The sequence below is a fragment of the Brienomyrus brachyistius genome, chromosome 4 (assembly GCF_023856365.1).
Source record: "Brienomyrus brachyistius isolate T26 chromosome 4, BBRACH_0.4, whole genome shotgun sequence".
In the NCBI taxonomy this organism is placed as follows: Eukaryota; Metazoa; Chordata; class Actinopteri; order Osteoglossiformes; family Mormyridae; genus Brienomyrus; species Brienomyrus brachyistius.
Genome location: NC_064536.1, coordinates 17,098,085 through 17,125,232, shown reverse-complemented (window position 1 = coordinate 17,125,232; position 27,148 = coordinate 17,098,085). Strand labels below are relative to the sequence as shown.

At 41.5% G+C, this 27,148-nt stretch overlaps 1 protein-coding gene across 3 annotated transcripts in view; it reads right to left on the bottom strand.

Annotated features, from left to right (window-relative positions):
• Window positions 1–27,148, bottom strand: part of LOC125740765 (CTD small phosphatase-like protein) — a 45,569-nt gene that overhangs the window by 9,700 nt on the left and 8,721 nt on the right. For all 3 annotated transcript variants that reach the window (XM_049012412.1, XM_049012414.1, XM_049012413.1), the window contains exon 2: window positions 1,108–1,262. In XM_049012412.1, the coding sequence (XP_048868369.1) occupies window positions 1,108–1,262 (155 nt within the window). The remainder of the gene's footprint in view (window positions 1–1,107; window positions 1,263–27,148) is intronic.

Here is a 27,148-nt window from a genome sequence, read left to right as displayed (position 1 = left end):
CATTTCACCCTGGAGGGCTGTTCAGCCCAAGTCACGGAAATGGAATGTTATCTGATATGTTACCAGACTTAAGAGCGAACCGACGGAACTGAAAATCTATGCAACAACATCCACAATCCACCACATGGCATCCATTTCCTGTCCAAAGTGAAAGCAAGCTGAAGGCTTTTCTATCAGGCTGTTATCTTAGCCTGTACTGCATATCAAAAATCAGATTTTGCCGGGTAAGTGTTGCTCAGGATGCCTGCCTTTCCCATTTTAGACTTCACTACCACCACAGTAGCATTGATTTTCCCGCCCTGAGATCATAGTATTTTTAAATAGACACCCAATGGTTTTTGTTCTGCTCCACTGAGGCGAATGGCCATGCAGAGTGGGATCATGTGTCAGTAGCGAGACGCCTACAGGAACGCGTGCAGTCCCCGTAAGCCCATCAGAAGGGATCGCTCTTTAGATTCCAACTCCCGTTCGGCTTTTCCACGTCCCCCCTGTTACACTGGGGTAAACCCTCTCTGCTGGCTTTTGACCTAGAGAGCCGTGACGCTCGCAGATCCCAGAGGATGGAGCTTCCTGGGAGTTACACCCCGCGCTGCAGAGAGGTCGGGGTGGGGGTGCTGTCACATGCCACAAAGCAGCCAGTGTACGAGGGCTGTGAGTTCCGCAGACAGGGCCATCCATCATCTGGGACAAGCACAAGACTTACTTTATGGGCATTAAAGAGCTCACAGTGCCCCGTGAGCGGGGTGAGTGTGCAGCTGCTGGACCCCGCGCCTTAGGAAGCCTGCCCATCCACTTGGCCTGTCTGCTCGCCACTCCCTGGGTTCAGCAAGTTCAGAGTGCTAGGAGACACATGCTGCTGGCTGACAATTCAGTGCCTAGGTGTCCGTGTCAGTTTTATTTCTCAGTAAGGGGGTTAAAGAATGGATCACTTCAGATGTGGGTACAAGACGAAAGGCAGGAGGCAAGCAAGTCGGAAAATGAGACCAAATAGCTTGCACTGAAATAAGAAAATCTCAGTAGTGGGTCTGTAGCCCTTTCACACAGTTGTTGCCAGCGGGTCATTCTCTCACATTCCATCCTGAAGAGGGAAGCAGTGAGCAGTCTCACCTTGGGGAGCGTCCCATTCTCTTCCACAGGTGGCGGTAGGGAGCTGCCATTGTTGTTGGAGGGAGGGTCCACATTGTAGCTCCGGAAGCAGCAGAAAAATGTGCTGAAGATGCTTCTACTCCTTTGTTTCTTTAAGCTACTACTGGACTGCGATACTGCAAGAGGAAGAAAATAATAATCAGGTGGGTGTCTATCAGCCAGTCCTTAGCCTCAACACCCTGTCATCACATTAAAGGCAAAAACAGGTGAGTCGTTCAGTTCACACCATTATTGTGTCATTGGCTTTAATTGAAAATCATCAGTGATCCAGGGCATGTCATCATGTCCCAAATATCAGATTCAGCACCCGCTATGGAAAAAAATTACTTTAATACACTGAGCAAAAGTACAGGAGCAAAACTAACAGTTAGCTGCCACCCCCCAGCCTTATTTTTTATTGTTGCTACTATTCAGGAGTAAGTATGATACCAGTATGATGTTATTGTAGTAACACTGCCAGCCTTGCAATATCTCTCTGGCCATTCCAGTTAAGGCAGCATAGGCTAATGAATTCTGTGTGGCAGAACAGCTGCACAAATCTATTTCATCCACTGACGTACGCCGGAGCAGAAAATCAGGCCGAATGCTGCAGGTCAAAGAGGCACATGTCAGTAACGTTTCATTTGCATCTGGGCACATGGTCCACTCCAGACACCAGGTGAACAGGGATCGACAGACGAGTACAGGAAGGTTAAGGTTGGGGATCGTCAACAAATGTCAGCCAAGCGATTTGCATATGGACTGTGGACAGGAAGCCCGACCGCTCCCCCCAGCAATGGAACACAAAGGCGCGCGCTGTTACATAACAGCACTTTAAAGAAGACAAGAACGCATGTGGAGCCTTAGGAACCACCTCCGTCACTCCACCGACAATCCATATACAGAGCACGCCTCGTTCCGGGCAGACACGGCATGGCCGTATTTCCCAGTGAGCTACTGGAAAAAAAGATCATAACTGATTCACTTGAAGGAGGTGGCTTCCTTCACGTGAGAATATCCACTGAGCTTTCCCCAAAATGCAGAAGGGAGAAAAGCCATACAGGAGCAGAGCTTTAGTGTCAAGGGACTATTAGACGGGTTCCCTGGGGCATTCAGCCAGTGACACAGCATGTTGTCATCACGAGATGCCCCAGTGCTCTCCTGTGAGTGGCTGTGAGGAGCAGGAGCATGCGAGCAATCCGAGTGATTTAAAAGAAAAAATAAATAAATAAAAATCAGACGCCCGCCCTCCATTTCATTGGAAGTAGAAACGAATCCGATCTGAAAGTGCTGTTCTATCCACACACAGACAAACAACATAGCTCAGCCATGGCAGAACACTGAGAACACAGACCAGCAGGGTGAGTCAGTCACATTATGCAACACACAGCTCTTTCTGCTCGGCATAACGAGGTGCGAGTTTTAAAATCGTGCAAATACTGGAAAAAGAAACTCCCCTTAGCCTTGTGACCCTTCGCACTGAGAGGCTCCATCTTCGTCTGAGCGATGTCAGTATGGAGAGCGGTGTGTTAACATGGTCACTCTCGGGGGCTCGGGGGGAGCACTTGCATTCCTCAGAACTGCAGGTTCGGCTTGTGACCTCATGCTCATTGCTAGTATTTGACAGCAGGAATGATGCTATCCGGGCGTTTCAGGCAAGGAATGGGGAAGGGAGGGGCGGCTTTTGTGTAACTGCTGAGGTGAACCCACAGGCACCCCTCGACCTAACAATGAGATGTGGCCACTCCCCACTGGGGGGGGTTCATCCCAGGTGGTGCCCTTCCCGAAGGTCTGCCAAGACAGGGTAGGGCAGGAGACAGGCGTGGTAGACACAGTAATGTGCTCCGTGCGCAGTGGCCACACTGGAATGCGCAGAACCGCCAAAGAACGTGCCCCACGGCTAGAGGGCGGGTACTGAAGCTGCATACACTGGCGCACCATGGAAGCTGAACTACTGCAAACTGAAACTGAGTATAAAACTGGAAAGATACAGTAGATACATACACACTATTTAAAAGCGTCAGTTTATAGCACCAGAGCCTCTGTGCTGAAGTACCACTCTGCAGCTCTATGGAAAACAATGGGGTTCAAATCAAACTCAGGAGCACCATAGTAAAATGCAGAAAATGATCATTTTCACATTTAAATTTTAATCCTTGGCTTCCAACACTGGGTAAAATTCAAAGCCAAACCCCTCACAATAATTAAAGGGAACTTTTGTCAAGTCAGGGCCACGAAAGTGATCCTGAATGAACTCTTTGGATTCAGATTCCTATGCCCAGGGTCATATGAACATAGAGTGGGAGCAGCAGTGAGGGCCCACAACGCGGCCATCTGCAGCCAAACAACAGCCAGCCACAAATGGAGCAGACTGGCCCATTCGCAGGCATCTCATGATTGGATAATAATGAAGCACCGCACACATCCAATGAGAAGTACGCGGCACCTCCCATCAATGCTGGCAGGTCACAGGGCAGAGAAAGCCTGTCAGTTGTATGGCTTACGTAGAGCCAGGCTCTAATTAAATCCCCTCTTTTCCAAGACCCACACCACAGGCTTGAGTAGCAGTGCTGAGGTCATCAGCGAGGGGGGGGGGGCTGTAGAAATAAATCAGAGTGGAAAAGCGACCCACCACGCCGCCTACAGCCCCTATGCCCTCCCCCTCACTACCATTTCACAGGCTTGGCTCCCCACTCCCGGCGAGCAATGACAGGAGAGGTGGCGGACAGCCTATACAGAGGCCGCGTTCCACCTCCACCCACAACCACACCCCCCCCCCCAATCCCAAATGTGGAGCCCCAGGCAGAGCACTGCCAGCTGCACTGCGACCCCACGACCCCTTTTGCCTCCCCACAACAGCAGAAATGTGGGCCAAATCAGCGACCTGCAGCTCGAGTCTCAAGAATCACTCTCCTGTTGTCTGAGAAACGGGCTGAATGCATAACAAAGCTGAACGCATGCATGCACTGTACAGCCAAGCAACAGCCCTCCACAGGCTTGCTGTCATGGCAATGGTGGATTGGCTGATTGCAGTGATACATACCAATGGAAAGGCACTATACAAGCCAGATAGGCCACCATTAATATTGTTATGGCTGAACTCGGCTATTAAAACTGCACAGATCAACCCAGGAACAACCTGAAGAGGATGATACAAACATTTTAGGTACTTCTGACTGGGAACGGATGCAAGGCTAGGCAGAGATCCCAATGTCAACCTCCCTTTAGATTTCCTGTGCCTTGAAAACTATTGTGCTCACGGTGCAAAAGACATTTGTCACAAGGCCAAGCTGATTAGACACTATCAGTAAGTAGGTCCTGAGAAGTCAAGTGCAGGACACCCATCCCAGTTCATCACAGTAACCCTGGTGGCTTGATATGTGAATCAAATGTCCACTGAATACTGCACAGCTCTCAATGTCCATCAGCCAACGCAGACAAAGGCCTGCTAAATGTCTAACTGAACTGACAGTGAAACAATCCTTGTCTCACCCTGCAGTGCTCCTCTACACATGGACATGTAGGCTACTGCGAGACATTCCAGTGCGAGCCTGGGTAAGCCAAATAAGATGCTGGGAGACACGAGGTGCAGAGGGTGGAGATACAGAACCCCCCTCCACCACCCAATCAAAACAGCCTGTTGGCTTCCCAAAGGAAATGCAGGAAATTCCTGCCATTCCTGACAGGAAAAGACAATAACCACGTGACCAGAGAGGAAAAGCACAGCTACACCAAAGAAAATGGACCTTTACGCTCAGCACAACATGAACATACCCTCGTGCTCTCCATTTATTCACATGAAATTGCTTATGGGGAAGCTCACAAGACACCAGGCCAAGATCAGTGAGGGAGAGCTATGGAGGTCAAAGGGAGCGGGGACCATGGGCCAGTTTAATAATTCAAATGGAAAACAGTGGTGCTTGAAAGGCCGTCGTGTCTCTCCCCTCAGCCTCTGTGTGAACTGGCATACTGATCCAGCACTGAGAAACAGAGGAGTTTCCCAGTCAAAGCAGTGCATACCTGTACTGGGTTCCCACAGGACAGAGTTAAGGAACCCCTTAAGCTAACGGGAATGGTTCCACGCCCCCAAATACCTGCTTATAAGGTGGTTTTGCTATTCTTCCGAATGCCTTATGTACCCGGGTTTTCTCAACTTGACATAAGGTCAAAGGATGCATCTGCTAAGGAATATAACAGAGAGCACAACCTCATATTTAACAAAATGACAAAGGTCAGCAGACCTCAATGAGCACTTATTTTAAAAGACCTCAATAGGTTTTGATACAGTCAAGTTCAGTGTATCCAGTATATAACAACATGTTGACAAACCACACCATTAAATTCAAAGACAGAATGGGGCTTGACTATGAAGTTACAGACTTCTGATTTGGTAGCCACTGACTGTAAGACATTCATGAGATCCCCAGGAAAACAAAACCCGATCAAAGACATTTCAGTAAATGATTCCCTTTCTGGAGTTTTAAGTCACAGCACATGCTGGCTCACAGGCTTCATTCCAAACAAGTAACATAAAACCAGTTTAATGAGAAGCCGGATGTTTTAACCTGGTTCACAGAAGAGTTTACAAGTCAAGAAAACGCTATAAATTGGAGGCGAGTCTAAAATGCATTGCGAATCAAATGTCACCCTCTTTTACTCAGGCAGAGTATGTGTATAAAGAAGCTGGAGGGGAAAAAAGCAATCAAGAATGCAGAAGTCAGTCAAGAAAGTAGTCTTTGATATTTTTTATTCCGTATACATATTTCACATTCAGCCTGAAAGAGAGACGGGGTGAGAGGACTATGATGTTTCAGAGTGCTTTTCAAATGCTGAAAACTCCAAATCATGTTGCATGTCTGTGTGTGTCAGGGAGAGGGGGGTGACATTAAATGCTTACAGCAGTCTTTCATTGACTGTTTGTTTACTTGGTCTCAGAATTCATAAGACTGCATAATACTAATATCCAAACTATAAAAACATTGCAAAATGCTAAATCACTTCAAACTGGAAAATTCCTCATTTTTATGCCAAACAAATCCAAACTCAGATCTGAGAGAAGTCTGAGGGAAGTAACATCATTCCTCCTAGCACATGACCTGGGAGTCTTATTCCTAGGACAGAATGGAACGGGTCAGAGAAGAGGTCTACAAAAACACACACGCTCTGCTCAATCGTGCAGGAAACTACTTTTCCATCAGGTGGCTTTGTTCCAACACACAGCTCATCGGAACGACGTAATTAGCAGAACAGAATCATTGAGGCTCCCATGAACAGGAGAAATAGTCCTCAAAAACACAAGGGGACCCAAATACAGCACTGCGTAATAAGCACCTACATTTTGCACTAGCTTTAGGGACTGGAGTGAACAAAATAACACGTTAGTGTAAAATACTGCTGAAGGATAAGAATGCAAGCTGTACTGACTTCTGCTAACTAAAATAAAGACCAGTCAGAATTTTGCACTTTAGTATTGAAATAAACCAAATACACTAAACTTGAAACAGTACTCAACTTATCAGTTGTCTTTGAGGTTCACATTTGGACAGACGAGATGTGAACCCCCTCGTTTCGACCACTACAGCAGATCATAGACCCTCACTCTGCTTCTTGACTAAGTATAAAGAAATTTGTGCCAAGCCACATTGTCATGAAGGGCATCTTAGTGGGTTACATTTTCCTACAGTTTCTAGTCATCACTATTTAAACTATCCTACATAGACTTGCTGTACAGGTTTATTGGCATAAAAAACTGCACCGTATCCAGAATGCACCTGGCAAAACATAAAAGCAAATAAACGATGGTGCGCTTGGTGTATGCACAAATACCGTAAAGGTATCAGAAAATCACATCACCAGGTAGCTGGAGCTGAACGATGCCCGCAATCTGCAAATCAATGTCATTTCACTTCCCCTTCTCAAAGCCCTCATACTGAGCAGCATCTGGTCTGACTACAATGTCCTAAACAATTTGAGGAACTTTAACGAATGTCCTTTAACAGCCTACTGGGGGGGGTTAGAAAGAACACATCTGAGAAAATAAAAATTACATTGCATGGCTGTATTTGACACTACTGACAGCATTCAATAATCTGACAACATGGGAAGAACATGCAAAGAGATACACCGATCACCGTTTTCTTGGCCGATCCTTATTTCCGATTTTTTGCAAGTGTGACCAGCCAATTTTCTTTCCAAGAACTATAATTGACAGCATATACAAACAGAAATCAGCTTTTCTTCAATGCTAAATTTTATTTTCGTAATAAAGAAAATAGTTAAACTTGACAATTTCCCCCAAACTGCACTAAGTTACAGGATCTTCTCTCGCTTAGACAAGTCCCAAAACACAGTGCTCTGTGACTGGAAAGAGGTACAAATAACAATGAACTGAAAATGAGTTACTGTACACCCAACTTTATCTGACATATTTTACTTTACCAAACAAGAGCAGGTGCAACAGATTTAAAAGACAAATGTCAGTTGCTTATGTCATTTTCCAGTTTGCTTAAATTCACCAGATAACATGACACCGACCTTTTTCGCTCTTTTTAACTCGTCTTAAAATAAATTCCATAGGCTACAAACCTCCAAATAAACTGAAGTGTACTATACTCTTCCAAATAATAACTGGTATAGAGTAAAATTAATACCAACATTGCATGTTATTAGGGATATAATGATACACAACTCACGATTCGATCCGATTCATGATTCTTTAAGTTTTAACAGAATGAGTTTCAGACAAATTTATTCAGAAATATTCCTTTATCTTTCTAAACTGTGCAAAACATGTCCTCTTCTTAACAGTGCAAGTGAAATTGAATACTGTTAAAAAAAATCCCAAATCAAAATAAAAAAAAAAAACTACAAATAAACGGTAACACTTTACATTAACTGCACCTTCATAATGCTTTTATATCGCATTCATAAAACGTTCAGTACATAATGAGTACATAATGTATTCATAGAGTATTCAGAAATCATTCATAAACATCATTCACGTATAACTTTACATCCCTTAACAGCTGTAATATACATTAATAACAAACATTATAATTGTATAATCAAGTAATGTTTGTTATTAATGTATATTAAAGCTGTTAAGGGATGTTAGAATGTTAAAGTGTACTTGCATGCTGCTTATGAATGTTCTATGAATGTATTATGAAGGTGCACTTAGTACAGTCGAACCTCGTTACTACGTAAAAGACGGGATATCAAAAACATGTACGTTATAAGCATAGAACGTTGTAACCACTTAGTGCAAGATGGATGAAAGAACTAATGAAATATCCATGTAAATGATAAAACTTTAATAGAAAAGACCCTTAAATTGACTACAAAACAAACGAACACATTATTACTTGTTAAATAATTCGACAAAGCTCATTTGGATCCTTGAAATTTTCCTTAAATTACTCACGATTACTTAGTGCCGACCGGCGATACACGGCAACGAAAATACACAACGGCTGGTCAAAATGGATTTTTAAAATAAACATTCACATCCAAATTGGCATTTGGCCTGAAAATATTAATGAAATGGTCAAATTAAATCATAAAATCCTTTATTTCCATTATTATTCTGAATTCACAATTACCGGCATGACCGGTATTTCACAAGGTTTAATAAACAAAGAATACGCACACAACACTTAACAAGCCATTACTACGCAGTCCAGTAACGATCGGTCAAGGCAACTCATTTAACGCCAAGCAACGCAATAGACAAATGTGTATTGTCGGGTGAAGATCAGGTAGATACAGGTAAATGTAGCGACACAAGTTGTGGTGGGTGGGGAGAGCGCTATACGTTGTAACGATGGTTAGTTTTCATATTTTCTCTAGAAATTTGGATGTTGTATCGAAGTTTACGCTGTAAGGGTGTACGCTGTAAACAATGGCTGCTATTGGAATAATACATAGGCTAAAAACGGGTTAGCTGGTTATCGGTATGGCCCAAAATTTCTACATTGCTGCATTTCTGCAAAAAAAAAAAACCTTCAGAGCAGTTTAATTGAAAATGAATGAAAGTCAAATATATAGCCACATGCAAACACATAGCCTAATTAAACACAGCAAATCTATGGTGATCTATGGCATACTAGTGCATTTATAAACTTTCAAGTGGGTGTGGTGTGTTGGGTTGGCTGTACAAAGGCATACAATCCAAAAAAACAAGCACCATTTTCTTTAGGATACGGAGTAATAGAGAAGCTGATGAACCCTGGCATACTAGATCCATGAGACATATTGAAACATCATTACCCTTCGATAAAATCAGGTCAATCGCTATTCTACGCACCCTTTATCTGATATATTATTATGATTGAGACCAATGAGCAGGGACTCATAACCACCCATCCATACCACCAGTGAGCTACAGATCGGGTATAAGCTGCAGCTAGCTTCATTTTAACACGCAACTACAGTAAATCACAAGGGAATTGAAACACTACATTGTAACATAAGAAGCAGCTTGCCTTTTTTCCTCATTTATCACCCTTTATGTGTCTGTGTCTCAGTTCTGCTACTTCACCCATATTACAGATACCCCTACAAAATCTAAATAAAAGCAAGTAGCCATCTAGCGGCTACAGTCTCTCATCCTGTTTGAAACTGGCCAGAGTAAAACAAAAGATGCTAGAAAAGAATTCAATAAGGTCAATATGGCCAAAGGTCTTGATTTCAAACAGACGAATAAGTAAGATTTTTAGTATAGATTAGTATTAGTATATAATTTTGCTGCACACAACAGCAGAGGGAACAAGAGAAAATAGGGCTACAGTATACATCACAATAAGCATAACACCTTGAATACAGTACAAATGTCTCATTACTGCTTTGCTTTGTGGATTACTGTTGGTCCTCGTTTATCGCAGTTAATCAGTTCCAGACTGTACCGTGATACGTGACTTTCCACGAAGCAGGATTCTTTATTTATAAATCGAATATTTTCGTAGAGCATAGAAAACCTGTTTACGACCTTCTACATACGTATTTTAACATTAGAGCCCTCTAGACATGAGTTAACACCCTTTAGCCACCATTACACTCGTATTACCCGATATATTAAACAAAATAAGCAGGAAAAAAGACATTAGATGTTACAAATATATTATTAATATTGTACATTTAATTACGCACACACACAGTTCTTACACACAACCACTAACCTATGAAAATAGTGCAACTTGTACGATGATGAAGCGATGAAGACGAAGAGATGTAGAAGTTCTCAGAAATTGCAAACACAAGTGCAAAGATGCTTCCGGTGTGTAGCGATGTCTCATTTTCACTCTCGATCAACTTTTTAATGAATATACAAAAAACCGTGATAGAGTGAAGCCGCGAAAGTCGAAGTGCGAAGCAGCGAGGGACAACTGTAGTACGAAACTGTTGCTGCAGATGATTTGAGTGGGACAGCTCTTCCAAGGTTTAAATCAGGCTGAGAGAGCAGATTACCTTTTAACAATGGCAATAAGGAATAAGAATGAGGTAGGACCAAGTTATGAAAGAGCCCCATTCCAGTCTTGATACCAAACACACACACAGTCACTGTAAACTGCTAACTGTATTAGCACAGAGAGCCTAAGACTTTACTTTGACTGTGTGTCAGGTGGGGGTGAACCAAAGAAAAACAGACACACATGCATATACATGGCAAAGACCAGCTGGCATCGGCACAGTATGGCACAACACCACCGATGCCATTTTCTTTAGCAGGCCCGGCTGGAGGCATGTCTCCACGCCCCATTCCATCCACAGAAAGCACTGAGGTTCATCTACTAGAAAACAGCATCCTGCCTGAAAAGCAACAAAGAGCAGACGCACCCCAAGATTTCACACCTGGATGACAGAATCATCGGCAGGATACAGATGGATTTAAAACACACTTCCTTTTGCGCAAGATTTAAAATGCAGAGATTAACCAAAGTCTGAGATTCAGCACCTCCATGACTAGAAAGTTTTTTGACAAGCAGTAACAAGAGAAGCTTAAACGCAAAGTTGACATTAGGCCTCAGACACAAACAAAACTTTAGACAAAATATATCATTCCTGTGCTGTGCTATTTTACCAGCTAAAACAACAAATGCCAGTAGCTATATGAAGACTGGACTCTCTCTGCAGTAGGAATAAAGAAACCATAGTTGTATTTCTTTACCCTTGGCACATAAGAAGCACAACTCACCATCCGGCCCCACAGCATATGCTGACCAATCCAAGAAAATCTGTCACTGTTTGCGTCTGAAGGCCCAATAGGTGGGGCAGCGAACACATTTCATCCAGAAACCCACCGTGTCTCCTATCTACTACAGAACTTGCAGACCCAGCTGATGACATCCTCTGACTCTCTTGATGAATGAATAATGAGCCTAAAATAAGTTCCAAAGTTAACCGAGAACAAGCCATTTTACAAACTGCAGGTCTGCCATGGATTTCTCATCAAGGAAAGCAGCCAACTGAAGACAGCATGAAAATATGCCTCTTCAAATCAAGGTCAAGGCTTAGGTAACACACATATACTTAATGTTTCTGGAAAAGTACATCCTGGGGAATATGCATAAATCATACTATAGAAGAAAAGTCATAAGAAATTATAGTACTTTGTTGTGCTAAACTTTTAGCAATAAATTAATTACATTTTAAAAGAATTTTTTTTAAAAAAAATCAGTGGATTAGGAATCTGTGCTCATGTCTGGAAGGTTGTGTGTTCAAATCCTGTGAAGAGAAGGACCTTAACAGCTTCAACAGCAAATAATGCTGGCTATTCCCAAATATTGCTGTCACCTGGGATGGTTTTCCACTGCATCTGAGAAAGTACCAAAAGTATGGTACTTCAAGGTGTTGAATTTCCACTGCCATAAAAACTGGCACAGGCGCTGAATAGCATCACGATGCAAGACGGGGTATTTTGTACTGAATTCGAAAAATGGCTATGGTTTATTATAGGGCTGGACGTGAGCAATATTTATACCGATGTCACATGTCACGCACATGCAATTCTTACATCGCAAGGACTGTGATGCTAGATTGAAATCAGGTTTCTTCATATATTCATACTGTACAGACATTATCCATGGGAGCGGGAAAGAAAAAAAGTAAAACATTTCTGCCACGATTCTAACTGAAAATACGGTACCAAAAGTATGGTATCTGGTGTGGTGGAAAAGCGACCCTTAATATATCTGTCTGTGGGGATATGTGGAACGTGAAAAATAAACGATTTCCCCACAGAGATGAATAAAGGACCTCTGATTTGCTGATCATGATGAAATGCCATTCTATGAAATGCTGCCGAAGTTCAACACAAGACAAATGTAAACCAGTAAACACAAAGATTCAAAACAACCTTCCAGGATAGGTGGTACTTGAACAATTATAACTATTGTTTTTGACAAGGTCTGTTAAGGAGCAAATATAAAAATGTGAAAGACATGTTTCATGAACTGTACTTAATGTAAGGGTTGTGTTCACTGATACCCATAATCTGTGCTTAAACAGGGCTCAGTAATGTTTTAACAAAGTGTTCATTGAAACCATGCCACAGAGACATTTTTTGGAAAACATCACCACCCTCATCATGTGAAATACAGCACAAATTTGAGTATGGCATTGCAGACTTCATTACTTTCCTGAAGGATTAAGGTGATGACCCCCATACTGTCATCACCCTCACTGAGATTTTCTTCATGGTGAGTAAACAGACCTTGAGCATGCTCCGTGAGCCGTGAAGAAAATAAAAAGAGCATGTAGCTCCGGAAATGCTGGCAGAACCTGAAAGTATCCAAACAGCCAAACAAAGCGATCTTCACATTAGTGACAGGCGGCCAGAATGGGCCTCCTACAGTACCATACATACATTCAAATTGCTTATCCTGATCACGGAAGGGGGAGCAGATCGCTTCAAAAGTCCCATATGATGAGAAAATTCATAATTTAAGAAAAATGAACAAAAAAGGCTCTTGCTGCACAGATGGGTGAAAATGATCTAAATTGACATTTGCATGGCAGCATAAGTCAATATTTATTTCTGGCTTTTCCTCCAGTTGTGACCGTACTTCCATATATGAACCTTTACATTTGTAAATGAGACCACAGTCCATCTGTTGTTATAACTGCCTAATGTAATATGATGCATTTAGAACCTACTCCAGGATCTGAAATTACATTACTTATTTACTTAGAAGACCATTTTATCCAGAGAAACTCTAAACTGCTTACAATTCTACAATTTTTTTTATATTTATAAAGCTGAATGCATACTAGGCTTTGGGTTATGCAATGTGTACAGCAGTGGCTCGAATCCCCCAAACTTTAGTCTAAGACCTACAGCAGTGAGGCAAAGTACGTGGTGGTGCCCAAGCTGATATGATGACACAGCCATATAGGGGCAAGGGGGGGGGGGCACCAAGTGCCCAGTGAAACTGCAGTGCAACATAACCACAACTGATGAGATGCAGTAAAGGTCCCCTTCTCCATGAGCCAGGCAGCCCATTAATACGGACTTCAGGTTGCAAATATTTCTGAGGGATGTGCATACAGCTGCAACTTGTAGCAACATTAAAAGAATATTAAACAGCTTGTGCAGAGAGCAATTCTGTTAGGCCAGTGAAGAAGAAATGATTGTTAGTCATGCAGAACATGCAGCATTCGGAATCATTCAGAAATGCTTGAAGACATGCGCCTCAAAGAAGCACATTTTCACCTTTAAGTAAATAGTTATTTAATTACAATGGAAGAAAACTAAAACAGGAACACATGAAGGCTTCAGAAGAGAAGCTTGTATTCCACCTTCAGAACAATGTCTTATCAGGACCACCTGCACGCAGATACATGTGAATTTATGCCTTTGACATACTGCCCCCATTGCACAAACTGCATTTTCCCAGTGGTGCCTGTGAGTCATTGCGCGAGGAAGCAGGGAGCCAAAAGGTTTGCAGCTGGTATGACTGACCGATGCAAGGCATGAGCTGCAGAATGCAGGCCCCTGACACCAAGCCCTAGGGTCACCCCTGGCCCGAAAGCACACCAATTACGGCTATTGTACACCCTCACAATCTGCTTTTTAGCCGGCAGACTTATCCTCAGTCACTGCTACAGAGGTGTTATGTACCTACTCACAAAAAGCTATTCAAAAACATGACCAGATTTATTGAGCTTGTATTTATATATAAATAGCAACTGAAAGCTTATACCTCAAGATTAAAAATGACACTATGACAGTTCACCATAGTCATGAGGCCCAATTCCAACTCCACTGCATCATATGCAAAATATTACAAATATTACATACATTTAAATTTGCAGTAATTTTTTTACCACACAACCTACAAAACCAAAATCTATCCTAAATTAAACTTCTGTAAATTTGTGTTTTTTAGAAATATCAGAAACGCTAAAAGCATCTACTTGACAGGATTCACCATAAATCCCAAGCACTTGCATGATATTGTAGAAATAACTAAAAGTCATTTATCATTAGCAAAAGGCAAATTTTAGCAAATAATTCAGATGTGGCCGATTTCCTGCATTTCACTGCTACAGTCAACCTCAATCATCAACCTTGTGGACAGGTTCTGGGGACGGCCTTGGCTGCAGAAAGGTCACTCATGCTCGTGTCTCTTTGTTACCTTTACGTACACACTGAAGAGCCCCAATCTTCCGGAGAAAGAGGCCAAAGGGAAACACACAGGGGGTGCAAAAATGTGACCCATCACCACGAAATGAGTCTTATAGGTGCAATTCTACCAGTGCGACTTGTTACGATCCTCAGTCTAGGGTTGAGGACCGTCAGAAAGGTAAAGGGAAAGGAGAGGGGAAAACGAGACAACCAGGGGATGGGAAAAGGGAACACGGGACACAAAGGGATCTTTTTTTGTATTTTTTATATTTATTCACAACACTTTCACAAACAGTAGGGTAACAGACTTCAGGAGTGACACGGCCAAAACAAAAAACAATCAGCACTAACGAACACGTCTCAACTAAGCTAATTCTAAACGAAAAGAAAACAGGAAAACAAAATGACAAAACTAACTCTAACTCCCTCACCAAAAAATACAGTAAGCCACACGGATAAACAAATGGGCAGTCACTCCTTACACACTTAACAGACACGAACATACAGGAAACACCAAAGCCGAAACACAGTATCCGAGGGGCGAGGCAAGAGAGGGGTCAGTAAGAAGGCAAGAGATCAAAACGAGAAGGCAGTCAAAACCGAAGGCAAAGGTACAGAAGGGCAAAAGACGAAAACCAGGAAACCAAAAATGTCATACACCAATCGATCCAAAAGAACGCAAGCAAACCAACAACAAACCAACCAAGAGCAGAGCTGCTGCTACTCTCCTGCCACGGCTTTTTCAATCATAGAAGCGGAAGCAGCGTCGATGATCTGGGCGTGGCCAGGTCCGGGAGGCGGAGTCGAAGGGAGCAACGGGCGACGATCAGGATCCACAGAGCAACCCCTCCCCCTGAACCTTACGGCACGTAACACCCCCCCACACAAGAGCGAACCCAGCAGGTGTTCGCAATCCCAATCAGGGGTCCTACAAGAAAACACGCCAAGGAGCAAAAATACACAGAGCCAAAAAAACATAAATCGCCTGCGAATAACTGAAGCTGCAGAGGAGTCAAATTCCGGAGAGGGCAATTTCTTCATCTGCACATGGTTGCGGTGACAATATGCGATGGAGTGGTTCTTTAACTCTGCCTTGTTTACAGCGGAGGTACGACAAGATTCTATGGAGAAATCTTCCGCCTGTGCCTTGGTCAGAGTGTTCGTAGTGGAGGGGACCTCAGGGGACACAGCAGGTTTCACGGGGACCGGGGATTCAGAGTCACGTGTCGAAGAAGGTTTTGGGTCGGACATAAAGGTCTCAGCCAGCTGAATGTCGGCGAACTTGCTCTGCTGGGCCCGTGTCAGCACACAAGCCGGGAACACCTGGGGCATTTCGTGGCGACGGGTCACAAATTACTACTCCTTAGCTGATTTTAAGTTTTAAGGAGTCTGTATTCTACCAATAATACCTATTAATTAACTATTAAGGATCTTATGAGGTAGCACGATTCTCCATAAATCCTCCTCTTGACACCTCTATCCAAAGAAAGATCAAGTGTAACCCTCAAATCTGTAATGTGATTTCCACTTCCAGATTGATATCACTTTGAACAGGACTCAAAGTAGTACTTGGCAGTTCTCGGCAGATATTGTTAAAATAATTGGCTAAAACTCACTAGAGACGTATTATGTTTTGAGGAAATATCTAACTAGGTGCACAGAGTTAGTCACTGGGAGAGAGATAAAGGAGGGAGAGGTTTCAATTCAGAGGGCAAACGAGCTTGACAATAACTGATGCCATTGAAAAAAATAAATACTGAGAGACCGGTTTAACAGAAGGACCTCCCTACAAAGCAGCTCACCAAACCCAGAAGAAACCTTACAAGGCAAGTGAAAACAAACAGAAGACCACAGGTGCATATAACTGGTATATATAAAAGGAACAACTTTACAGTGAGCAACTGGGAAAATAGGAATAGGAAACTACTGAATTCAGTTAAACCCAGAGTGGAAACAGTGGACTGAATACACAGAACACTGCATTCACATTTTATGGGTCCATAACATGGTTGCCAGGACATTTAGTGACACAGTCCCATACATTTTACTAATGTCCATAACTTCTTGTAACCATGTTCCAACAAACAGAGGCAGAAAAGACTACTCTGAGTTCCCTGTTCTTTAAAGAAGCCAGGTTAAATAAGGTATGGGCCAACAGCTATGGCGTTAGGTAGCTACAACAAATACTAGAAATTTTGTTTAATTATTCTTTCTCCTGTTCATAATAAAAACAGGATCTGTACCCTCCAGGGCACCACCACAGTGAAGTTCTCAAACAAGCAAAGACAGTACTCCTCAAAATGACTGGATGTTTTTCTCCTAATCATGTGACCAAGGGTATCAAGTTTCAGCAGCTTTCCCTCAAGGTCACATGTGCCCAGCATTCATTTGATAACCAACACAAGCACATGCCTGTGGTGTAACTTGCAGAGTTTGCCGGCACGTTACCGGAATGATGTTACATCAGTTTTTCCTTTTTGGAAAATAAAAGAACAATCTCTGGGCCAGAATTAATAATGAAATTATACATATTTTGAGGCCCAGTACTTTGATACATATTATAAACAGTGAATGAGCCTGTGAAATCCCCCATACTTCACTACAGAACACAACTGATCATCCAATGCAATGATCTCCTATTATTTTAAAGGCTCAGACTTTAGCTCCGGTGCCGCTAACTTTGAACACTGAATTTTAAATAAGCCCCCAATATAAAAAAAACACTTTACTCAATTAATTACCATGTTTGAAAAGTGCCCTTAAAATTCGGCTATTTTTTTAGACAGTGGGGGCAAAAGTATATATTTTTAATTTCCTATATTGCAGACCAATGCAGTTGAATCACCACTGTAATAATCAACTGTCCATAATACATCAATGCACCTTTAAATCCTTAGTACACAGCATGGCTAGATGACATAATATTGCAGGACACACGGAAGAAGATGAAAACTGCACAAAGCACAGCTATACAGACAAAATAAATATGTTCATTTGAAAGGGAATACAGAAAAGTTGTCACTAATAAATTCAACTGATAAATGCTAAAGAAACTGACATTTAATGTTATTTATTTCACTGACAACTGATTAAATTAAAGTTGGAGAGTAACTAGCAGTAATTGCGTACAAACACTATGAATGACTGTGGCAGAATACTGAAATGCCTTCAAATGGAGTTTTAATGCTGTTTGTGCTGTCTCTCGCATTACAAGAGCTAAGGTGGGCAATATGGTCTTAAAATTGTATCACAATCCTCTGAAATTGACACTCTACTTGCTCTTTCAGCCATGCTTGATTATGCTTTGTTTTATTAGCGTATGCACCAAACGTTGCATTACCAGACTCTCAAAATTGATTATGTTGAATTTCATATGTATGATAAAATGTTAAATGCAGATCTTGATTATGGGACTGATGTCGCTTTGAATAAGCAAAAACCACCCTAAGTGTTTCATGCTTGTTATATTCATGCTTGTTAAATTATTATTAGTTCAGAGAATTTTTTTAAATATTTTTGTCCTTGTAGATGCTAAATAAACTCATTATTAAAGCACAATTGTCCGTCTGTTACCTTAGAAAATCCATTTAATATGTGTTTGAGAAAATGTCAAGGCTTAAATCTGGGCTTATTCTGTGTGGATTGACTGTGCCAGTGTGCGTTCATGCGCATTGAGCTTGTTGGGATCAGTGTTATAAACTAAAACGGACACTAAATAAAAGAAAATAGAGAACTGAAATAAAAATAAAAACTATACTGAACAAAAATATAAACGCAACACTCTTGTTTCTGCTCCCATTTTTCATGAGATGGACTTAAAGACCTACAATTCATTCCAGATACACAATATTACCATTTCTCTCAAACATTTCTCACAAATCAGTCTAAATGTGTGATAGTGAGCACTTCTGCTTTGCTGAGATAATCCATCCCACCTCACAGGTGTGCCACATCAAGATGCTGATCTGACATCATGGGTAGTGCACAGGTGTACCTTATACTGCCCACAATAAAAGGCCACCCTGGAATGTGCAGTTTTTTGCTTTATTGGGGATCTGGGGACTCAGAACCGGTCAGTATCTGGTGTGACCACCATTTGCCTCATGCAATGCAACACATCTTCTTCGCATAGAGTTTATCAGATTGTCAATTGTGGCCTGTGGAATGTTGGTCCACTCCTCTTCAATGGCTGTGCGAAGTTGTTGGATATTAGTGGGAACTGGTACACGCTGTCGTATACGCCGGTCAAGCACATCCCAAACATGCTCAACGGGTGACATGTCCGGTGAGTATGCTGGCCATGCAAGAACTGGGACATTTTCAGCTTCCAAGAACTGTGTACAGATCCTTGCAACATGGGGCCGTGCATTATCTGTCTGAGTGGCTGGTCTCAGACGATCTTGGAGGTGAACCTGCTGGATGTGGAGGTCCTGGGCTGGTGTGGTTACACGTGGTCTGCGGTTGTGAGGCCGGTTGGATGTACTGCCATATTCTCTGAAACGCCTTTGGAGACGGCTTATGGTTGAGAAATGAACATTCAATGCACGAGCAACAGATCTGGTTGACATTCCTGCTGTCAGCATGCCAATTGCACGCTCCCTCAATGCTTGTGGCATCTGTGGCATTTTGCTGTGAGACAAAACTGCACATTCCAGGGTGGCCTTTTATTGTGGGCAGTATAAGGTACACCTGTGCACTACCCATGATGTCAGATCAGCATCTTGATGTGGCACACCTGTGAGGTGGGATGGATTATCTCAGCAAAGCAGAAGTGCTCACTATCACACATTTAGACTGATTTGTGAGAAATGTTTGAGAGAAATGGTAATATTGTGTATCTGGAATGAATTGTAGATCTTTAAGTCCATCTCATGAAAAATGGGAGCAAAAACAAAAGTGTTGCGTTTATATTTTTGTTCAGTGTATTTACAAAAAAATATCAGCAAAAAGCAGTACCACACCACCACCATTTTTTTAACCTTGTTTGTCCACAATATCTCCTCTTTAAACAGACATTGCGGTTGCCGAGTTGCCCCTTTCAGCGCTCATCGTTTCCATGACTTATCAAAAGTCACCACTAACCGAATGTAATAAACATAAGCATACACTGAATTTGTACAGATTACTAACTTACACAACTCATTAATATGTTAGGCATAGTACTAATTTGCTTATGAAATTGTGGGTGAAAATAATGTCCGTATAGTGCCAAAAAGCCAGAGTCCATTATCGAAAGCCCTGCAACAACATATAGTTTGTTGCTGTCAAAATTAAATTAAATTATCTATTTGGTTATCTGGAGGAAAATTACTCATTTAGATTAAGATTAAATCAACCAAACGGTAAAATAGTCGATATATTAATACATAGAAAATCCCTAGTCTGCACTGAATTTTCTTATCAAATGTTTCTGTTACTGACATACTAGCGTTATTCCGCAGTACAGCAGCCTTCTTTATTGGAACAGATGTGTTTTTCAAAACCCCTTCATACTCTTCATTACGTCGCCTTAAGGTGAACAATCGTCTTTGTTGCATTGAAATGTTTACTAGCAGATCCTCCTCGATATTAGCAAAATGCATTTTTAATGCAAATTCAACGGAACAGACATTTTTCTAACCATTTCGTACGCAGGTGTGCAAAGCAACATAGGTCACTATTTGAAAGGGAATTATTGGCAGTAAACAGACATTTTAACCATTGGCCGAAGGCCGATTGCTGCTGTATCGATATTGATAGTTGGGTGATTATACTCAGTTCATCTCTAGTAATTACTTCAGATGAATGTCATTAGATAAGTGGTATAAAACAAGGTACACTGAACATGTGGTAGGAGAAAGGAAACAAAGGGAGAAAAAAAAAATCTGCTCCACTTATGTGAAGGTGTTCTTGTTGGGAGGGGGTGATAAGCAAAAGCAAATGGTTTGTTGACGCTGCTTTGAGTTGGCACAACTCACAGCCACACCACCAGCTTATCTGAAAGACTACTGGTAGACAAGTTCTATTTGGCTTTAGTTTATTTTTGAAATTTTCCAAATATTGTGCATAAGAATCTAATGGTACACAAAATTCATAGCTTTTTATAGTCCAGTGTAATTTTGAAACAGTGGGATTTTTTTTTTTGTGCGATTAAAACTGCAAACACAATTAGGGACACATCTGTCATCAGAGATGCTTATTTGCACCTTGTGAAAATACGCAAAATAAATTTTCAAATATATCGTCATCATCATCATAATGAAAAAAAATCCAGTGCTCTCTACAACAAAGGATGTAATTATTTTCTAGAGGAATTTTCTAGATTTCCTGGCAAATGCACCTTAGATGCAGTGGGGAGACTTGCAGAACCTTTTTCAGATTGCTCTAGTTGCACACACACTCGGATGATGTTTCAACTGAGTGAGCACACTGGATGCGTTTCCAACAACATATCTGAGTTTAATATTAAAGAGCTGACAGTCAGTATCCCTCTAGCACTGGTGCAATTTATTGGGATACCAAAATATTCCCAAACCGCTAATTACGACCAACTGTAACCAGCACAAGCCGTAACCAGCTCTCAGCCACAATTCAGATAATGTTTTCCATGTTGAACATCTTCTTGTGAGTTTAGGTTCAGCCTCTGTCAATAAAGGTATTAATCAGTTTCATGTTGCATACTAAAAAATGCAGGGTTCAAACCAAGTCAAGTCCCTGACTTTCACAAATTAAAAAGCTGAATTTCCATGACCTAAAATGAATGGAAAAACAGGCTGCCTTTGTGCAGAGCACACAAAAATCAGCCACAGTATTATAAACCCATCAATTACCGTTTGCATGGCTGTGAACGGCTCTCTGCCATATTTCATAGATCAGCAGCAGTATTATAAACTTTACATTTAGCTTTTCTGTCATCTACTCTTAACAGTCTGAAGTCATCATTCTGTAGCCAAAGCTCTTGGTTTTTCTGGCATGTTTGCCTTCATTAGCAGGTACAAGGCACTGCATATATTGACATGTGATTCGCAGTCCTTGACGAGCAGGGAGGGCATAAATGGGCATCAAAAAAATCAAATAACCAATAAAACCACTCACTCACTAATAGCTAACGCATAAAATAACCCAATAAAGCAAGTTACTGCATGGAAAATTTTACATTTTGAAGACCGGCAACTAAACATGCTACAAACAAAATTCTCTTATATTCCACAATTTGGCCCAAAAAAATGGTCAAATCCCTTGACTTTCCATGTCTGGAATTGACCTGAACAATCCATGGTAGTCCAGAAATTCCACGACCCATGAAAACCCTTCAAATGGTGCACGACAAATGTGTGTGTTAGGTCTGGGCTATTAACTGAATTTTAATATCCATGACAATTTTGGTTTTCAACCATCAAAACAAAATAATTGAGAAAATTATTATTGTGCCTGGACGGCACGGCGGCACAGTGGTTAGCAGTGCTGCCTCAAAGCAAGACGGTCCTGGGTTTGGTCCCGGGGCCTTTCTGTATGCCGTTTGCACGCTCTCCCCGTGTTCGCGAAGGTTGCGCCAGGGGCTCAGTTTTCCTCCCGCGGCCCAAAAGCATGCAGGATAGGTTGATTGGTGAGTCCGAATTGGTCCTGTGAGGGTGTGCATCCGGTGGTGTGTTAGCGACTGCCCAGGGTTGGTTCCTGCCTATGCCCATTGTTCCCGGGATTGCCTCCGGTTACCCCCGCGATCCCAGTTGGGATTAAACGGTTTCAGAAAATGGATGGATTATTGTGCCACACATTGTTTCACAATGATGCTCCATTTTTGTCTTGTTATAAATCCAGTCTATTTTTTGTTTCACAGTTGAATTATATTTAGAGCTCAAGAAAACTTGTCGTTTTAATAGTGGGCTCTTTTTTTTTTACGTTGAATAGATGTATAGTTCCAATCTCAATATTAACCAAAATAATTATGATTATGATTTTTTGCCATAATTGACAACCTGAACGTGTACCGTTACAGCCCTAATCGTGCAGTTGTAGTAGATGCCTTTCATAACCGAGGTCAGGGTAAGCACATAACCACATTCAAAACTGAGTATCACTTGGCAAAAGCAGAATATTCTACCTACAAATCATTTATTTCTAAATCAAAACATTTTCAGATGCAGTTGAAACTGTGTCTAGTCTATAATCATCAATGTTCATGGGGTATAAACCAGACGTGATACAACTCTTAGAGAGGAGCATTATAAAACATCCACTTGGTTTCCTGAGTCCTGCTCTTTAAAAAGGCTGGGAACACACAGAATACTGCTCAAATATCTTTAGCAGGATCCAACCCACATAACACATACAGTCCATAGCTAAGGGAGAACACTAACCGGTAGCCACATGGCAATAACACATCAATCTGACCACACTACATAATCACAGCAGTAATACAGGCAATGTACCCCGAGTATGCCACTGGCGATGTGAACTCATGATCCCCTATCAACTGGAGTGAGCAGCCTTCAAAAGCCAGCGACACACACATGCTCTGGTCACGCTAAAAGTAGTAAAGAATCTTAAACCTAATTTTACTTCAGTGTAACTGGCCATGATCCGTAAAACTCTCTTTAGTGTTTTATTCTGAAGTGGAAGGAACCAATAAAAATATACCTAGGTACAATTTCATTCGTTCCTGCCTGGGAGACCTCTTGCTTTTCCATGCCGAGATGTAGCCAATTGTACCAAAGTTTTTTTCGGCATGCAGGTTTCAAATAAATGACCTCCCCCCAATGCTTGGGAATAGCTTCAATGCAGTATACACCGAGAGCAGTAAGCCCTTGATTAAATACCACTATGTCCAATGTTAATTGCAAAGGAATGTATATTTCTACATTCATTGCTGGGATCTCAACATGCAATACAAGCCCACAAATCTAGCTTCTCCTCAATTATTCTACCTGCTACCAGTGCTCTCAAAAAATGAAATACTAAAGTAAAAAATACATGACAAACTATCACTAGGTCACGATCCACAGAACTGAAGCCATGTCTTCTATTACTTCTGATACAGAGGGATTATTTTTCAAAATGACAGGCTACAGGGCTCCCACTCGATCTGGAAAATAGTCAACCAATTTCCCAGTCATGGAAAAAACTGAGAGGGGAAAAAAATGTCCTGAAAAATTTTGTACTGTCCTGGAAATATATTTCAGCAAATGAATAAGACAAGTATGTTCACATATTCAGGTTTTCCAGGACGAATGGGAACCCTGGGCTATAGCTGACCAACAGTCATCTCAATGTGGCAGACTACTAAACATTAGGAGGTGCAAGGGTATGTACAAACACAAAAATAAAATCAGCCAGTTCTCCTTGTAATCTGACTGAAGTCTGATCCCTGCAAGCAGATGCTGAGAATGGTTGTTATGCAACTGCAGAAAGACTAAAAAAGGTTGATATCATAAACATGTTGCTAAGGTCTTTATCATTACAGCAGGCTTGGCAGGGCCCGATCAGCTGGGCTTGGGGCTTGTTTCTACTTGGCCGTTAACATGCTCTGACAGAGCTGTGCTAATCTGATTACCGCAAAGTGCTGCCCATACTGTGATACCTAGACCATTTAAAAGTTATTAGGATAATGTCATCCAGTTTTATACTGAAGTCCAATCTAGCCAATGCATTCATGACCATGACTATGGAAACCAGATTCTTAAGTTGCAAGACTTTGGGGAGAGTTAAAACAGGTCTTATTGGGTGGTAATTTGTGTAAGGAGAATAAATTCTGTAACCACAGACATTTCAGGGATTTCAGACAGTGCTGGAATCCCTCTCACCAGGCATGTGCCGGGGGGGGGGGGACCAAAGCACCTGCCCAGTTTTGACTCAATTGATTAGAAGAGCCTCCCATCTCAGGTTCGAGGCCCCTTTCTGATAAACTCAAAATTGACTAAAAGGGAACCCTACCCAAGCCGGCAAATTAGCCATGATCTTCTAGTCGGGTACCTGCCCCTTGAAAAGTCTGTGAATGTCGCTGCATTACAGGGCTATAAGTACCGTTTGAGATTTTTTTTTTTTCCGATCACCTCCATACCATCAGATCCACAAACGGGTAAAACTCAATTCGTTTTGTCATTTGAATCCTACAGAAAAAGACAAATGTGAGTTTTTCCCCCAGCACCCATTTTGGTCTTGACCTGCTGAAGAAAAATTCAAACACCATTACAAGAAGTTTGCACAGACATATCTGTGTATATTGTTGATGATATTGTGGTCTTGAGAACCACCGAACTAACATTTTGAAGAGTGACTCGTAGGATTATTGGATCTTCCGCCAAAAGGTCCCTGATAATTGTCAAAACATTGCACAACATTAATACTGACATTGACCCAGCCACTAAAATCCATCAGTGGGGAATACATTCTATGGGTATCAATTTGCTTTAGTTCATAACTGTTTCTGTTCTCCAGGCTGGCTATAAAAAGTAAGAAGCTTTGGATTCTCAGGCAGCTTCAGAGGCGGGTAATTCCAGAAAGCCCCACTGATTCCTTATGTGGAGACAGTGGTTTATCTTCATTGATGCAATTGCAGCCTCCTTCAAATAAGTGATTTAGAAGTTAATTTTAAAAACATGTACTAGGAGACTTTACTGTAATCTGAGTACAGGCTGTCCCCAGGTTATAAACAAGTTCTGCTCCCTAAGTCAGTCTTTAAGTCAAATTTGTAGGCAAGTCGGAATAATAATACAGCACATAATAAATCATAATAAAAAAGTAACCGCATACATTACTATGCTGTACTTCAAGCCGACAAACAGCTGGAGCCACATAATGTTTTCATGAGCGTTAAAAAGTAGTGCTTGCGTTCGTCATCACAAACCACTGTTTTTAACACTGAAATTTTACAATAGGCTTTATGGCAGTTCATTCGTAAGTACTAGTTATTCATAATTTGGACGTTCATAGCCCAAGGACTCCCTATACAGGAGCTGGTAACAAGACAACTGGTTGCCGAGTTGTATAAACACTGATTCTGATGACAGCATTTGTGTTTCCATATATAACTGTAAGACACACAAACCTCCAGGTTCTGATAAGCTAGTCAACAGGTCAATAAGGGGCCCCAAATGTTTTGATATGGGTCAACTGAAATCAGGCAAGAGCAGTTTGCGGTCTCTAAGCCAGAGGAAGGATGCCAGAAGTCCTGAAGTTGAAAAAACAATTACAAAAAAACTATTTCAAGTGCTCTCACAATCAACCCAGGAAGCATTTAAACTTTTGAAAAACATACTGTACAATGCAACAATTATAAATCGAACTCGCATTAAGCATTAAATCCCAAACTTATGAGTTTCTGCCATTTTTTACCACTCGTCTCCTCCTTTCGCTCCATTTAAGCATTTTAATCGAGATGTTAACCTTGCTTTGAAAGGTGGCTGGGAGAAAATAGTACTAATTATATCCATTACAGAAAAATGTTGTGTTGTTACAATGCTGCTGTAAACTGCCAGGTTTCATTTGAAAATCTGCTTAGGCCATTCATTGAAAAGTTCCAAACTGCTCTTTCAGCAAACCTCTCACTTTGTCCACTAGCACTGGTATGGTAAAAACATGAATCTTAATGTATCACTGAATACAGTCCCTCTGTATACTGAGGGGACCCAACTGCTAGTAGGGGTGGAAATAAGAAAAAAAATCTTTGTCATGATGCTATTTTGACTTAGATTTTGCAAGGCAGTGATTCAACATCTGTCAATACAGAATGTTACTGCAATACAATTCGATTCAGTAATACGTGACCAATATTTTCAATACAGTGAAACGTAAACCGAGCTCAGTGGAACTTGAATTTAAAAAGACTTAAAAATAAAACATTTTCCATCTTAATGTAATATGTTGAAAAATTAAACACATCAATATGCAGAGATGCTAAATAAAAGGTAAAGTGTAAACAACTCTCTCTTATGGACAGCTATATGAGGATGGCTCAACTGTGTTCAACACTGAGAGTAGGGCTGGGCAGTTAATTGAAAATTTATCAAAAACGAGATTTAGAACCACTAAATCAACGTAATTTTGCCCATGACGGTTACTTTGATCTTTTTAAATTCTGTTAATGTACTGTCCACTTAAAGATATACTATCGCGCGTGTTGTCACATGACTCTGCCCTGTCCTGTCTGTGACATGGAAGCAGCATAGAGGAGAACTCAATCACCAAGCCGACTGAGCAAATCCAACAGTATGTACCAAAGACAAATGCTGTGTCTGTCGTTCGGACACATTGCGGCTTTAGTGGAGACCACACCGAACAAAAAGAGGTCAAATGCAAACATTGCTAAAACACCGTTTCAGCTACCAAAGTTAAGACCACCAATCCATTTCAACATTAGCAATATTTAAAATACAGTGGAAAATGCTTATAGTAAATCAAGGTTATTGTGATCAACCTATTTAT